Genomic DNA, 16,125 nt, shown 5'->3' on the forward strand with positions numbered 1-16,125 from the left:
TTTGGTGAAGCAGCACACTGTGGAATGTTGTGTAATCAATGTCTTGCAGTCTACCACTAACCACAATTATTAACATGTGAAACCTACTCCCACCGGAGACCATCAAGGTGTTATCAAGGCAGGGAAAGGTAGACAGTATTTAGGTGTAAAAAATATGTCTGAGTCTGAGCGAAATAGAGCCAGGACGATAAACACAGTTGATGTTCATAGGGTGTTCTTCATTCGAATGAGTAAAAGCAAGGAGACACACGTGAGTATGGTTAAAGTATTTTCGTAGCACCCCAATCACAATGACTTATCCCAGTGAACGCAAGCAATATAGCATAGCATTTATGAGAGAAACCAGGAGATACATTTTTTCAATAAAAATAGTTTTAATTTCAAGACTAGAGGAAACAAATATGCTTTGAATGTATGGTTATGTCTCCTCTACTTGAACAATAAAGGTATGGAGCTCAATGTTGAGGGCCTCTGTTGATGTTTCTTCACTTACGGAGTCATCTGGTCTCGTGGACCTGGAGGACCTACAAAAAAGACAGGATACTGGGTCAATACGGCTTATGTGACAATCGCTCCAGCCAACATTTTTACACATCTGACATTGTATCAATACTGCACAGCTAACAATGATTCTAGCTAACATTCCTACAGATCTAATATTGTATCAGTACTGCAGAACTAACAATACTGCAATCATCCCAGCTCACATTTGTACACATCTGATATTGTATCAGTACTGCACAACTCACAATCATCCCAGCTCACATTTGTACACATCTGATATAGTATCAGTACTGCACAACTCACAATCATCCCAGCTCACAACTTCTCAGCTCTCGAATTATATCAGTCTTTGTCACTGAGCGTACAAGCTAGCGATCTGTATTATTGTGGAACTATGGAAGTGTTGAAATATGTGCAGTAAAAAAGCAATCAGAAAACAATATTAGTTTTTCTGAGGTAATTTGGAACTAATGTGAATAACAATTTACTTACCTTCAGTAACGCTCTTTCTGGTGGATACTCTATTTCACTGCAGATTTGTCACCTTAGAATATTTCACAGGTGCCAGACTGTATTTTTCACAGCAGTGCTCTTCCGAACCAGCAGGTGGTGCCTTGCAAATCCATCCTGGCTCCAAGCCACCCAGAAGTGATGAAGCAGCGCATCATAAAAGGACTACCACTGTGCACTAACAACAGGTCCTTTCTTTGTGTTCCTCCCAACATGGATCTGAGGCTCTGCTCCAGATTTTGTCGGTTTTCTGATCACGTTGAAAACAGTTTCAAAGTATTCTGGAGAATGATTACTCCACGGAAAATGACAGGCTCAAGCCATGCTACAAGTAGGAAGCAGATTTTGGTCACAGACTTGTATGGTCTTTCTTTGGTGTCTGGGCTTGGGACACAACGTTAAATTATGTGATATGTGTGTTCTCATGCACCTGAAAGCTATTCAGGATAAGGAGTTGAAGTTGTATGTCACTGACCACAAGAAATTGAGACCTTTGCATATTTCCTGTTTTAAGCCGAGGGCCCAGACTCCGACTCAGTCACAGTCTCAGGACCTCTCCAGTGACCATTGAAACTCAAGCTCAAAGTCCTCCAGTAAGTCAAAGTTCAAGTCGAAATACAGTATTCAGAATAATGGTCCTCATAGTTATATGGATATTCAGCTTAACCACTAAAAGCATTCAATGCAAGTAGAGGTAAGAGCAACATGAAGACAACAACACATAGGGCCTTATTTACAAGCAGCTTGCACCACCATTGCATCACTTTTTTTGACACACTGATGGCGCAGGCTGCAGGCCCAATATCTACAAGGCACACAAAGCCTTGGCTTTGTAGATACAGAAAAAGGCAGTGCAACACAAGTCGTTGCCGTACTCTGTCTCAAAGAAGCATTCCATGGGTGTTGTGGTGGGTAGATTGTGATGCATTCCCAAATTTACAAGGATTTGTAAAACTGGGAGTGTGGCAAAAGCCTACGCTTTCCCAGGGAAGATGTAAGGGAGGCGTAACAAGGAGAAATACCTTTATTTCTTCTTGTTTTTTCCTTTTTCTACGTGTGCTGCATTTGCAGCACACATAGAAAGAGGAAAACACCTCTTGTGATTGTTTTTGTGCAGGAAGTTATTCTTTCCTGCACAAAAACAATCCTCCCCGCAATGCAGACACCCTTGCACCATGGTGCAAGGGTGCCTGCTTTGGCGCATGTCAGCCAATTGAGTGCCAGTACTGAGTCAGTGGTTTGCTGTAGTTTTTGTGGATAGAGTTCTTAATACTGTTACCTGGGGACATTCCTCATTGAGAAACTCAAATTCTTTTTTATTAAGGAATCCGTTTTCCTTACCCTGTAGGGTGACTCTCTTTATCTTTGCCTGCAGCTTGCTCAGGGGATTTCCTAGAAAATCCTTTGTAATATGCTTTGTTGGCAAGCTCTATGTTATTTCCTCATCATAACCATCATAGCCTTAGATAACAATCCCACACCTGTGACTGCAGTTTTTATAACAATCAAAAAGTTCTCCTTAAGGTTTTGTAAAGCCTGCCTTTCCACTAAGGAGATGTTGAATGGTGTGACTACCCTGGCGTTTTTCAAGAGGGAAACATCTTTCAACACCAATCTCTCAAATGTAAGTGTTTCTTTTGGCATTTAGGCATTTTGTTTCCCCTGAAGTGAGTATTCTCTACTTGTTACATGAGGTGGGCACTTATCCTTGTAAACTGACCACGCTGTTGGCAACACCATGGAACATTAACTGATCCCTTTTCCCCCATGTACATTTCTTACTTCTGTTTATCAATTATTTCAGATACACCAGTATCCTCTCCTGATGAGACCTGATAATCCAAATTGGGGGTCAAAAGGCCATCAACAAAAATACAACAAACTATTCAACATAAATTGAAACCAATGACTGTTGTTTGTAGAGAAAAACACACAAGGAATTGTAAATTTGCAAAAGTACTGTTTTTCGTCTTCCCATTTATTGTGAAAGTAAGCGTTTCCTTAATTTTTTCCACATGAACTAAGTGCTGTTGTCTTTGTGTTGCTCTTAGCTCTAGTTACCACTGATGATTACAGTGATTAAGCTACATATCTATAACAGATGCACTATAAGATACCTGAGAGGACCATTGTTCTTAATAATTACTGTATCACCCAGTTTTTCATTGGGTTAAAGGATGGTTCTTATTTTCCAAAAGCAAGTCCAAATGCAAGCATAAGAATGCAAATCTGGACATGACCTTATCCTGCTAATCTCCTTCTGGAACAAGACCCCATTCTGCTCTGCTTGCTGCAGTACCACATGGTGGTGGTGTTGTCTGTGATTAACTGCATTAGCCTCCCTTTGATGGATGATAGCAAGGGCTTTAACACCAAGTGGGTTACTGCAGCCCCAACAAATGGATGTGGAGGCAAGTTACCACCGGATACTAGAGTCCTCTGATTTCCACCTCTCCCAGATAGCCTCCCCAGCCCAGCAGTGAGGCATCCATGACCGCCATCAGCTCAGGGTGTAGAAAGGAGATGTGTCTGTCACTGGTCCAATCACAGTCTAGCAACCACCACTTCAGATCCCCTCCGAAACCTGGATGCAATCTGAAAGATTCCCCTAGTGCTGTGCCAACTGGGACTTAAGAAGTCCCTGAAGTCGGAACACCACTGAGATCCAGGACAAGGTTGAAACATCAGGATCATTGCCTGAATATACTGGAATCTCCGCTCCAAGGGGTAGACATGAAACCGCACCGTATCCATGATAGCTGTGATAAATAGGAGAAACTGCAAAGAGCTAGGTGAGACTTGGCATGTTGTATATAACAATGGTGTCTCACAGTTGTCTAGACTGCTTGGGGTGAGTCAGCCTTTTTACAAATATTATGGAAAGACTGGCATTTACAACCTCCGAAGGCAGGCTGTGAACACTGCCATCACTTTCATTAACATCTGAATAGGACTGGTAGAGCTGAAATGGAGTACCGCAAACTGAAAGTTCTTGTGAGCCGATCAAACTGAATGTGGACCTGCAGGACGGAAACATGGAAATGCCTGTTCTGCAGGTTCAACACCACCATCCAGCATGAGCATCTTAAACTTGTCATTCCCTAACAAGGCGCAGAGCAGATCTGGTCTTCTTCAGCACAAGGAATTAGCGGAAGTAATACCCAATTCCAACATCTGAGACCTTAACACCCAAAAGTGCATGCACTTCCAACTTCAAAGTAGATATGTGGTCCTCCATCAGCCACACTGGGATGGAAGGCACTGCAGGATAAAAGGAAATGAAACATATAGCCTGTTGGACAATTTGGAGGACACGTGTCCGAAGAGATGTCACGCTACCCTTAAAGGAAATATCTGATCCTGCATTCTACGTGGTCTGCCACGGTAATGACTTTCAGAACGGGACCTTACTTTTGAATTAGACCGGTCGTGGTATGGAGTCCTCTGATGTTTGGCAAGATATAGAATTTTGCCTTGTGGCTCTCTATAGCCTTTGAATTAATAAAGGTATGGTTGTAGCAGGCCAGGGAGTTTGCATTTTTTTGACTCCAAGTACCATAGGCATACCTATTGGGGTCTGTCACAGATATTTGTTTATGACAGTCCCTACACGGTTGAAATCCTGTCATTTTAGGAGGTGACATATATCCTTGCACACTGGTAACAAAGAGAAATTCTGGAAAAGGGACTTGACTGAGATGGAAAGGGTAGAGCTCTGGATCATGTCTAAAGGGGTGGAATGAAGAAAAGAAACTGACACTAGTGCACCTGGGTGGTGTTTATATGCAGCCCCGCTCGCCATTTCTAGAGTGGGATGGCATTGGTGTGGAGATGACTGCTTTTGAATTTTCAGATCCAGTTTGACCCTGGGGGAATGTTCACAAGGTGAGCAATCTGGGCTAAAAGTATCCATCAGATATCAGCATGTAGGGAGCAGCCTCCTCAGCCATAATCAGTCACTATTGATTTACATTTTCATGACAACAAGTCATCTCAAATCTATTCATTTTTATCACTCTGCAAAGCAAAATGTGTCAACTCTGTTTATTTGAACTTTTATATGCATTTCTTTCTCTAACAAGATGTTCCCCTTCAGAGAACAGACCTAATTTAGGTGGATCCCCTGTTCATTAAGTCTTAACGGGTGGGTCGGTAATTCCTCAGGGTAATTGTGGATGGCATCAACAAGGGATGTTTATCACCTTTTTCTGCTGAGCTAACATGCCCCAATATTTAAGTATTATTATGGACACAGAAAGGTGTGGGCTTATGTTTGAATTTATATTTGGCTTTTTTTCTAGCAATATCAATGGTTTGGGGAGAATTTGGCCTAATTGAGGGCTTGCTGTGGTTGAACTGTTTTATATATATATATATATATATGTATATATATATATATATATATATATATATATATATATATATATATATATATATATAATGCAGAATTGGGAACCCACCCGTGTGGGAAAACAGGGCTGATTGCAGAGGCCCCCTAACTTTTTGCCCCCATTTTCCACTTTTTGCTGGTGTTTTCCTGACTCTGACGGTGCCCTGGGTACTGCTAACCAGTCCCAGGACCTGTGCTCTGTGTAAAATGGATATGCAAATTAGGCTAACTATAATTGGCTAAGTTAACCTACCTATAAGTCCCTAGTATATGGTAGGGCATGTAGGTTTAGGGACCACAGCATAGGTGGTGCACCCATAGGTGCACTGCTGAGGTGCCCAGTGTCATTCTAAAGGCAGGCCTGCCTTGCTGGCTGCTTTTAAATTAAAGTTATATGCAAATTCGACTTTGGAATTAAAAGTAGTTCCAAAGTCTTAAACTACCTTATTTTTACATATAAGTCACCCCTAAGGTGTGCCCTATGTGCCCCTAGGGCTGGGTGCCTTGTAACTATAAGCAGGGACTTTATAGAAATAGTTTTATAAGCCCTGGTGAGGTAAAAACAGCCAAATTCGTTTTTCCCTCATTGTAGTAAATGGCCTTCATAGGCTAGAATGGGGAGACTTCATTTTAATTGTTAAAGTCTCCTTAAATGATGCATACCAAGAGTTTGGTATCAAATTAATTGTTGTAATAAATCCCACAACTTCCAGTTGTGGGATTTAATATAACTTGTTCAGGTAAAGAGTTTTAAACTTTATCTGAAAAGTTGCCAATTTCAGCCCTGCATTGTTTTTGCTGCTGTGCCCTGACTGGCCAGCCTCTAGGAGCTTGGCTAAGCTGCCTTGATGAGGTGTGAAGTGGCCTGGCTTCACACAAAGGAATGTGCCTGTGGGAAGGAATCTCCCCTCAGCAGATGGTGAGGCAGGAAGGGGGAGGGCTGCCAAACTGGTCTTCAAAGGCAGAGAAGGACATTTGGAGCAACCAGCAACACCCCCACATCCTGCAACCCCAGACAACTAGGTGCCCCCCTGATTAGATTAGGAGAGGGGTGTGTTTATGATTTTTAGCCACAGCCAGATGTAACCTCCAAAAATCAGATTCAGCCATGATGGATGTTTAGAGAATGTTGCCTCCTGGGATAGATTTTTGCCACACTTCCCAGGAAGTGGTCATCACAGGGGGAAGGACCCTGCACCTGATTGGAGAAACAGGACCCCCCTGCTTTTCACCCAGGAGCAAGGATAAAACTGGCAGACCTGCACCCACACCTTAGTTCCCTACCACATCCAACAAGGAAGAACAACAGAAGAAGAAGGACTGCCCCGCTGGACCCCTGGCCTGCACCTGGAACCTGCACTCATAAGGACTGCACCAGCTGCACACTTGGGCTTCACCACAAGAAGGACTTTGCCTGGCTTCAACTGGTTCAAGGAGGGACTCCCTGTTTGCTACAGTTGAAAAATTGCTATCCAGAGTCCCCTGCACCAACTCCTGAAGAAAGCTACCAACTGACCACTCTCCAGTGGCCAAAAAGGAGTTTGCTCCAGGTGCATTCTGGGAGTTGTAGTTTGCACCCCCCAAGGACCATCTCAGAACTTCTGGACCCTTGGGGTGAGCTGTGGACCCCAAAAGAACCTTAAAAGGACATCTGGGAGAAGCCCCAGAAGTTTGGAGAAGTTTGGACAACTTTTGTAAAAAAGCTCCATAGAGGGACCGACCCGCCGCGGCAACTCTAGCCGGCTTGCCTCAACCGCGACCCGGCCTGATTTGCTGGTTCTTCCCAGTAAAGAAAATCTCAGAAAAAGAGACTAAGTCCGAAGGTAAAAAGTTGACCGGGACCTCACAGCCAGCGTATCCGAGGAGGGCTCCATGGACGTCGGATCAAGATCCAGGTTTACCCCGGTCGAAGGATTTTCACCTCGAAAAAAACTACTAAGTCCGAAGGTAAAAATCTCCACCGAGGATTCCCGCATCGCGTATCCGGAGAAGGGCTCCAGGAGGTCAGATTGGACTGGCAGGTTCGTCCCGCTGAAGAAAATCTTCAAAAAAGAGACTAAGGCCTTCATTCTGACCTTGGCGGTCGGCGGAGAGGCGGCGGTCGGACCGCGAACAGACCGGCGGTCAGAAAAATGGCATTCTGACCGCGGCGGTCACCGCCGCGATCGACCGCCACTTCCCCACTCCGACCGCCACGGCGGTCATGACCGCCGGGCTGGAGTTTGCGCACTCCGGCCCGGCGGTCGTCCCAAGACCGCCAACGGTATCATGACCCTGCCTACCGCCGCGGTTTCTGGCAGTCGGGAACCGCCATGCGAACCATGGCGGTAAGCACTATCGGGGCCAGGGAATTCCTTCCCTGGCACTGATAGGGGTCTCCCCCACCCCCCACTACCCACCCGAGTCCTCCCCCCACACCCTCCACCCCCCTGCCACCCCCCAGAGGTGGTACGAACCCCCTCCCCACCCCCACCCCGACATGCACATACATGCACCCCGACATGCACACACCCCCAACATGCACATATACACACCCCCTACACACACATACACAACGGGGACACATACCCGCACACATACATGCAGACATGCGCACCTGCCGAACAGCACACATTACCCATAGACACAGCAGCACCCCCCGCCCGCATACACGCACTCACACACCCCCTCTACACACTCACACGCACACCCCCATGCACGCCCACATCACACAACACCCCCCCTCCCCCTCCCCTCACTTACCTTGTGCGTTGGTCCTCCGGGAGGCGACGGGAGCCATGGGGAGGTGACCGCCAACAGAACACCGCCAACAGAAGACCGCCACACTGATATGTGGGTCGTAATTCTGTGGGCGGTGTTCTGCTGGCGTGGCGCTGGAGGTTGACCAGTCTCCACTTTTCCGCCGACCGCCAGTGTGGCTGCTGGCGGTTTCCCGGCGGAACGCTCCCAGCGGTCGGAATGCGCACAGCGGCATACCGCCGCGGTCGGCGGTCTTCACCGCGGCGGTAACTCGGCGGTCTCGCGAAAAGACCGCCAAGGTCAGAATGAGGGCCTAAGTGTGAAGGTAAACTTTTAACCGAGGCCTCCCACGGCCTGTAGCCGAGCAGGGCTCGATCGCGGTCAGCCTGAAACTTTGACTTTGCCCCGGTCGAGGTGCAACCAGATGACCTGATTAGCGCTTTTTGTTTCTAGGAGCTAAAAAAAAATTAATTCTTTAAAAATTCATATCTCCGGTTCCCCTTATCCGATTCTATTCGTTTTGGTGTCATTTTAAAGATTAAAATATAATCTATGTTTATAAATTGGTTTTGGATTTTTAAACTGTTTCCTGTGTTTTATTTAATTACTGTTTTGTGATATTTGAATGCTTTACACTCTGGCCCTCATTCTGACCCTGGCGGTTCCCTACCGCCAGGGCCAACGGGGGCGGGAGCACCGCCGACAGGCCGGCGGTGCTCCCTTGGTCATTCTGACCGCGGCGCTTTGGCCGCGGTCAGAACGGGAAAACCGGCGGTCTCCCGCCGGTTTTCCACTGACCCTTAGAATCCTCCAAGGCGGCGCAGCTCGCTGCGCCGCCGAGGGGATTCTGACCCCCCCTACCGCCATCCTGTTCATGGCGGGAAAGCCGCCATGAACAGGATGGCGGTAGGGGGGGTCGCGGGGCCCCTGGGGGCCCCTGCCGTGCCCATGCCCATGGCATGGGCACGGCAGGGGCCCCCTAACAGGGCCCAACTAGGCTTTTCAGTGTCTGCGATGCAGACACTGAAAAGCGCGACGGGTGCTGCTGCACCCGTCGCACGCCTTCCACTCCGCCGGCTCGATTCCGAGCCGGCTTCCTTGTGGAAGGCGCTTTCCCGCTGGGCCGGCGGGCGATCTGAATCAGATCGCCCGCCGGCCCAGCGGGAAAGTCAGAATACCCCTCGCGGTCAATTGACCGCGGGGCGGTATTCAGGCGGATTCCGACGGGCGGGCGGCAACCGCCGCCCGCCTAGGTCGGAATGACCACCTCTGTCTCCTAAGTTAAGCCTTGACGCTCGTTGCCAAGCTACCAAGGGTTGAGCTGTGTTTAATTTACTAAGACCTAACTGGACCTTAGTGGAGGTTAGTGGCCTATTGCTAAGTGTAGGTACCTACCTGCCCTTACCAATGACCCATTTTCCAACAACCCGAGGCCCCACTCAATCAGGTCTTTATATAAAGATTATCATGAAACTCTAGGACAGCCTCCCCTAACACAAGCATCAGGAACCTGTTATATATGTGCAGACGTTGTCTTTTGGGCAACCTCAGAAGAAGCAGTAGAAAATTAACCTTTATGCTTGCTTTATTGCCTATCCATGAAATTTCCAGCTTATTCCATCAATATAGGTATTTGTGTAGGATGTCAATTAAGGGTGGAATATTACATTTGTATTAGTTTCATCATAGTGAAATAAGGTAAAAGTTTATATATTTTAATGAAAGCTCAAGGCTGCTCAAGTTGTTGTTCGATATTAGTGTTCTGCATGTATTTGAGGTATCTGCTACCAACAATGCCTGAGATTTTGAATAAATTATCTTAAAACCTTACACAACTGCAAAGGCTTCTAGCTCATTAATTAGTGCTGGCAATGAGTGTCGAGGATTTGTCGAAAAATCACAAAACATCATTGGCTAACAACACCAACTTCGTGCTGGTCTCTTGACTTTGTGTTCCAGTGCCAATCAAATGATGAGTGGTGAGAGTGGACACCCCTGTGTTGTTCCGCTTTTGAGGGGGCTCTGGGCCGAAAGCTCTGCGTTAACCTTGATTTTATCTGAGACATTTAAAATGTACTTCAATAAATGCTAATATATTTGATGTGTACCCTGTTTTATGTTAAGTTGGTGATGTATGCCCAATATATGCTATTGATTGACTTATATACATTTAGCAAGAGAAGACTAAGGGGGTCATTCTGACCCTGGCGGTCACCGACCGCCAGGGCCAACGACCGCGGAAGCACAGCCAACATGCTGGCGGTGCTTCCTGGGCCATTCTGACCGCGGCGGTAAAGCCGCGGTCAGAAAAGGGGAACCGGCGGTTTCCCGCCGGTTTTCCCCTGGCCCAGGGAATCCTCCATGGCGGCGCTGCTTGCAGCACCGCCATGGGGATTCCGACCCCCTTCCCGCCATCCCATTCCAGGCGGTTTTTACCGCCAGGAACAGGATGGCGGGAACGGGTGTCGTGGGGCCCCTGGGGGCCCCTGCACTGTCCATGCCACTGGCATGGGCAGTGCAGGGGCCCCCTAACAGGGCCCCATAATGATTTTCAGTGTCTGCTTTGCAGACACTGAAAATCACGACGGGTGCCACTGCACCCGTCGCACCCCAGCAACTCCGCCGGCTCCATTCGGAGCCAGCTTCATCGTTGCTGGGTCTTTCCCGCTGGGCGGGCGGGCCGCCTTTTGGCGGTCACCCGCCCGCCCGCCCAGCGGGAAAGTCAGAATGACCGCCGCGGTCATTTGACCGCGGTGCGGTCTTTTGGCAGTCTCCGCCCGGCGGGCGCCGAAATGACCCCCTAATTCTATTATTTGTGTGTTTAGCAAATTTCTAGTGACTACCCACAAATCCCCACTGAAACAGAGAGATAAGAACAGGCCAGACTCTGTGGGGTCGGGCAACAATTAAAAAAAAAATGCAAGCATTGGCAAAGCCAATACGTCTTGCCTATACAAGAGCCATTGGCTTTGAAAATGTGTTCTGCCCTGTGAACACAAGTGTGGCTGATGTTCAGCATAGCTAAAAGTTAGTGGTTTAGCGTGTCAGAGTGGAGTGCGGGAGTAAAGTGTCATAGAGTGAATCTGTTGGAATGTTGTAGAGTGACGTAGGAGGAGTAGAGTGTTGTAGAGTTGAGTAGAGGGATTAGATGTCAGTGGTTCAGTGGCAGAGTGTTGTGTAGAGTGGGGTGGAATATGGTGGAGTGGGTTGGTGTGGATTGAGGAAGTGGACTGGATTGGACTGGAGTAGATTGGGGTGAATTGGATGGGGTAGAGTGGGGTGGATTAAGTGAAGTGGATTGTTGTAGGGTGGATTGGATTGAAATGGGGTGAGGTGGAATGGCTTAGGGGTAGATTCCAGTGGGGTGGATCAGATTGGATTGGGGAGGGTGGTGTGGATTGGAGTGATAGGGCTGGGGTGGTGTGGAGTGGATTGCGATTTGGTGGATTAGAGTGCAGTGGAGTGGGTGGATTAGAGTGCAGTGTAGTGGGGTTGATGAGATTGGACTGAAGTGGGGATTAGATTGGACTGGAATGGGGCAGATTGGATTGGGGTGGGGTATGTTGGATTGGATTTGGTGGGGTGGATTGGAGTGGAGTGGATTGTGGTGGACTGGACTGGAGTGGGGTAGGGTGGATTGGAGAGAAGTGGATTGGAGTGGGTGGATTGGATTGGTGGGGGGGTGGATTGGGATTGATGTGGAATGGATTGAATGGAGAGGGCCACACTGAATTGAGCTTGGGTAGATTAAGGTGGTTTAGAGTGGGATGGATTGGACTGTAGTAAGGTGGATAAATGTGGACTGTAGAGGGGTGGATTACTGTGGACTGGATTGGATTGGAGTGGGGTGAATTAAAGTGGATTGCATTGAAGTGGGTGGATTGACTGGAGTGGGTAGATTGGATTGGATTGGAATGGGGTGGGTTGGAGTGGAGTAGGGTGGGTTGGACTGGAGTGGTGTGGATTGAAGTGGGGTGGACTGGGTTGGGTGGGGTGGATTGGATGGGGGTGGGGTAGATTGCTTGGGAGTGGGGTGGAATGGATTGGGTGGGGTGATTGGATTGCAGTGGGGCATATTGTTTTGGGTTGGAGTGCGGCAGATTGGAGTGGAACAGATTGGAGTGGGACAGATTTTTTTGGTTTGGTGTGGGGCAGACTAGAGCAGGCGGATTGAAGAGGGTAGATTGTTTGGATTGGAGTGGGGAAGATTGGAGTGGGTGGATTCAAGTGGGACAGATTGTTTTGGATTACAGTGGTGCAGATGGGAGTGGGGCAGATTGGAGTGTGGCAAATTGTTTTAAAGTGCAGTGAGGCAGATTGTTTTAGATTGGAGTGGAGCAGATATCTTTGGATTGGGGCAGATTGGAGTGGGACAGATTGTTTTAGATTAGAATGGGGCAGATTGTTTTGGATTGGAGTGAGGCAGATTGGAGTGGGATACATGGGAGTGGAGCACATGGTTTTGGATTGGAGAGGGGCAGATTGTTTTGGATCGGAATAGGGCAGATTGTTTTGGAGTGGTACAGATTGTTTTTTTATTAGGTTAGGGTGAAGTGGAATGGGGCAGATTAGATTGGATGGGTTGGGAGGATTGTAGTGGGGTGGGTTGTAGTGGATTGGATTGGGATGATTTGTTTGGATTGGAGTGGTGTTGATTGGTGTGAGATAAAGTGGGGTGGATTGGGGTGGATTGTAGTGGGTGGGTTGCACAAGTATGTGTTAAAGCACAGCATATGGCTGCCTTAGATGTGCACCTAATAAAGAAAAAAAGTAGCTTTGCAATACAAGTTAATTGTCATCATTTGAGACAACCGCCCATGAGCAAAACAAAAGTAAACGCGAGTGGACAGTAAGAAAAGATGACTTGGCAAAATAAAAGAAAGTCAGCTTTAAAAAAATAAAACTTTGCAATTTTGTTTGTTCTGCTGGGCACGTTTTTGCCAGTCACAAGCCTTCTGTTTGCAAGGTACAAGAAGTTAAAAAGAACAAAATAGTACCTTGATCACATCGGGAGCAGCGGAAGGGCATTAATTAAGTTGAATCAATCAGTGCTTGGTCACTGCTCCACACAGAGCAATGGAAATGATGCCAGGCCGGTCTTGATGAATTATGAGGCTCTGAAGAAGAGTGCAGCACAAACCATCAAATAATGAGTGACAGGCAGGCTCCAAGTCCTTTACTGTACACAACAGAGTCTCGCAAGCGAGACACATGTGCTAGCGCATGCACTCGCAGGCTCAACCCTAAACAGTTCAACAGAGCTACTGGTTTGTGCGAAACACATTTTTTGGTGTCTTATTTAAGCCTTAACCATTTCAAGAACACTTTTGTTTACGTGGTTGACTTCAATCCCTGTACATTCATAATTATCAATAAGAGGGGAGTTATGATGTGTTATTGAGATGGACTTTAAACATAGTTGTATTTACTTTGTACGGCATTGCTTTGGTATATTCCACAAACACTGCCAGTAAAAAGCTCTTTCCTGCCTCCAACGAACTACAATAGCTATTGGCACTAACAGCCCACGTAACTTTCAGATTTTCATGTTTCCCCTGCACATTTATTCTAATATCAAGAATTTCAACTCAAAGTAAAACTTTAACCAAAACATTAGAGATAACATGCCACTCAGTCTTCTCAAGTCATGGGCCATGTTGTCTGGATACACACAACCAACTACAAGAAGGGCAACAGATGTCCACATTCCCCGACCTCTGTTCCAAAGTCTGTGCATATTCTGAATATTTCGGTAAGGGCAGGACTTGTTTCGGTGTTCAGGTGCTCTGCTAAAATATTTTATTGTTCAACCTCCTAGAAGCATATGTAAAAGTAGTTTTTGAGAATGACAAAAAAAGGATATTGTAAAGTCAGTTGGCTCTCTTACGGTTAATTCTGTCTCCCTCCAGGGAGTTGCGAGGATAATGTGTTCATTGTGCAGTGGCGGCTGGCTCGTATTTACAATGTATGGCGGGAGGAGGGATACAATATGAATAACATTTTAAAAAGGCACTTACCTGAGGATGATCTTCTCTCTTCTCACCGTCTCTCCTGGTTTCAACGCGCGATGGGACCCAGGAAACTGCACAATCCAATCCTGGTGTTGCTTTCATGCTGGCAACCAGCAAGAAACCAGCATTAGGACTGGTGGGAGTGGCCTCTCTCAGCGCTCACAAGAATGCTGGAGACCTGGGCTTTCTCTAACCCAGCTGTCAGAAAGCTGGGTGCGAGATGTTTAAAATGCGCATGTCAGGCTGACCATCGCAAAAGTGACGTGCACTTTAAACAAGTACAGAGCTCCCTGCTGCCACTCAACAGGAATTGCCCCACCCTAACAATCAATTCAGGAAGGGGTGCTGAAAAATAAAATGGTAATTAACAGGGTTCATTACCATTTTATTTTTCAATTCTGGCAGCATTTTTTGTGGGGTGACGCTTTTCCGCTCTTATGGAGGAGCTGCCCCTGTCATTGTGTCATTTCTGACATCTGGACTCAGTGTTTCATTTAGGATTGCCGCGTTCTCCATTCTTCCCTTAAATCTTGTGGTTAAATGTAGTTGTTAGTTTCATTGCTGATTGCTTCAGACAGTGGGAGTTTTAACATTCTCTATGCCTCTTCCACTGTTACAGCAATGTTTTGTTCATACTAGAAGGTGAAGGACAAGTGAAAGGAGAAACTCTTAAGAAGTGATCCTCTTGCACCACAGAAACATTGCCACCTCTTTGAACTCTCTTTTTTTGGCAAAAGTCTCGGCCGAGACACTTTGGAATAGGATTATGTTTTTTTCTAAATTGGATCTTCCCCACCCTACTTGCTGCTGCCAGCACTTCCTCTTTCACTTTCAAGCAATGGATCATCGTCAATACATCAAAAATGAGGCCCAGATTCTCAAAGGTTTAGCTTCAGGACTCTGTTACTTTTGTAACGTTATACAGATGCTAAGCTTTTTTTGGGATTCATATGCAAACACAAATCGGTATTTGCGTTTGTTTGTGTGGCACAGTAACACACAGCAGCGCGAAAACGTGCTTTGCATTACTTTGCATCTAGAGGGTGTTACATCGGTGGTACATAGGCATACTTGTGCAACCACCCATGCTTTTTGGAGCTAAAACCTATTCTGAAACATCAGTAGGAACAGTTTAGTTCCTAAAATGAACGGTGCTGAAAAGCAGATGTTAAATTGATAAATATTTTTATTTCTCTGTGCTTTTCTGACTTTGCATGTGTGCTGCACTGTACAGCACACATACAAAGTAGGAAAAGCATTTACACTTGTCTAGGAATTGTATTTTGTACAGGAAGGATACCCTTCCTATAGTAAACCTATGCTAGACTCACGCACACACCCTAGCACTATAGAGCTAAGGTGTGTCTGTGGCGGGCGGCTGCTGAAATCAGCGCTGGTGCTAGGAAGAGGGGAGGAGAGTGCCATTTCTATGTGATTATGGTGTCTTCTGCTCTCTTCCTGTCACGCAGTGCAGTACAGCAGTTTTGGCTGCTGCGCTGCATTGGGTGTCAGCTGTCAGAATCTGGGCCCTAGTTTCTTGTGGGTCAGAAAACACAATTTGGGTCCAAGGCTGGAGAAAATGTCATATTAAAGCTTGGACAAAGCCTTCAAGATCTTCTTTGATGAGGGGCTGGTTTATTCCTCAGATTCTAATACTGTTGCATGAGGAACGGTTCCACCAAGTCTAGGTAGAGTTGATTAGCCTTCAAGATCTTCTTTGATGATGGACCAGTTTATTCTTCAGATCCTAATACTGTTGCATGAGGAACAGTTCTCATCATCCTCAACCTTGTCTACCAAGTCTATGTAGAGTTGCTTCAGGGTGTCTAATATGGTGAACAGTTTATCTTGGCTATAGACCTGTTCCACCAAGCTGTTCTCCATGTCATCAATTCTGGTCTTTGCTTTCTGGTGTAAATGATTGCGGTCAACAAGTGTCTATGTAAAGTAATCTTTTTCCTGAGTTCTTGC

The 16,125-nt window shown here is 46.5% G+C and overlaps 1 protein-coding gene across 4 annotated transcripts in view; it reads right to left on the bottom strand.

Annotated features, from left to right (window-relative positions):
• Nucleotides 1–360: 360 nt before the first annotated feature.
• The window catches only part of LOC138246456 (uncharacterized), a 420,592-nt gene continuing 404,827 nt past the window's right edge, over nucleotides 361–16,125 (bottom strand). For all 4 annotated transcript variants that reach the window (XM_069201077.1, XM_069201078.1, XM_069201079.1 and 1 more), the window contains one exon: nucleotides 361–524. In XM_069201077.1, coding sequence (XP_069057178.1) covers nucleotides 419–524 — 106 coding nt within the window. In that variant the 3' untranslated portion in view covers nucleotides 361–418. The remainder of the gene's footprint in view (nucleotides 525–16,125) is intronic.

This window comes from Pleurodeles waltl, chromosome 7 (assembly GCF_031143425.1).
Source record: "Pleurodeles waltl isolate 20211129_DDA chromosome 7, aPleWal1.hap1.20221129, whole genome shotgun sequence".
Taxonomy (NCBI): domain Eukaryota; kingdom Metazoa; phylum Chordata; class Amphibia; order Caudata; family Salamandridae; genus Pleurodeles; species Pleurodeles waltl.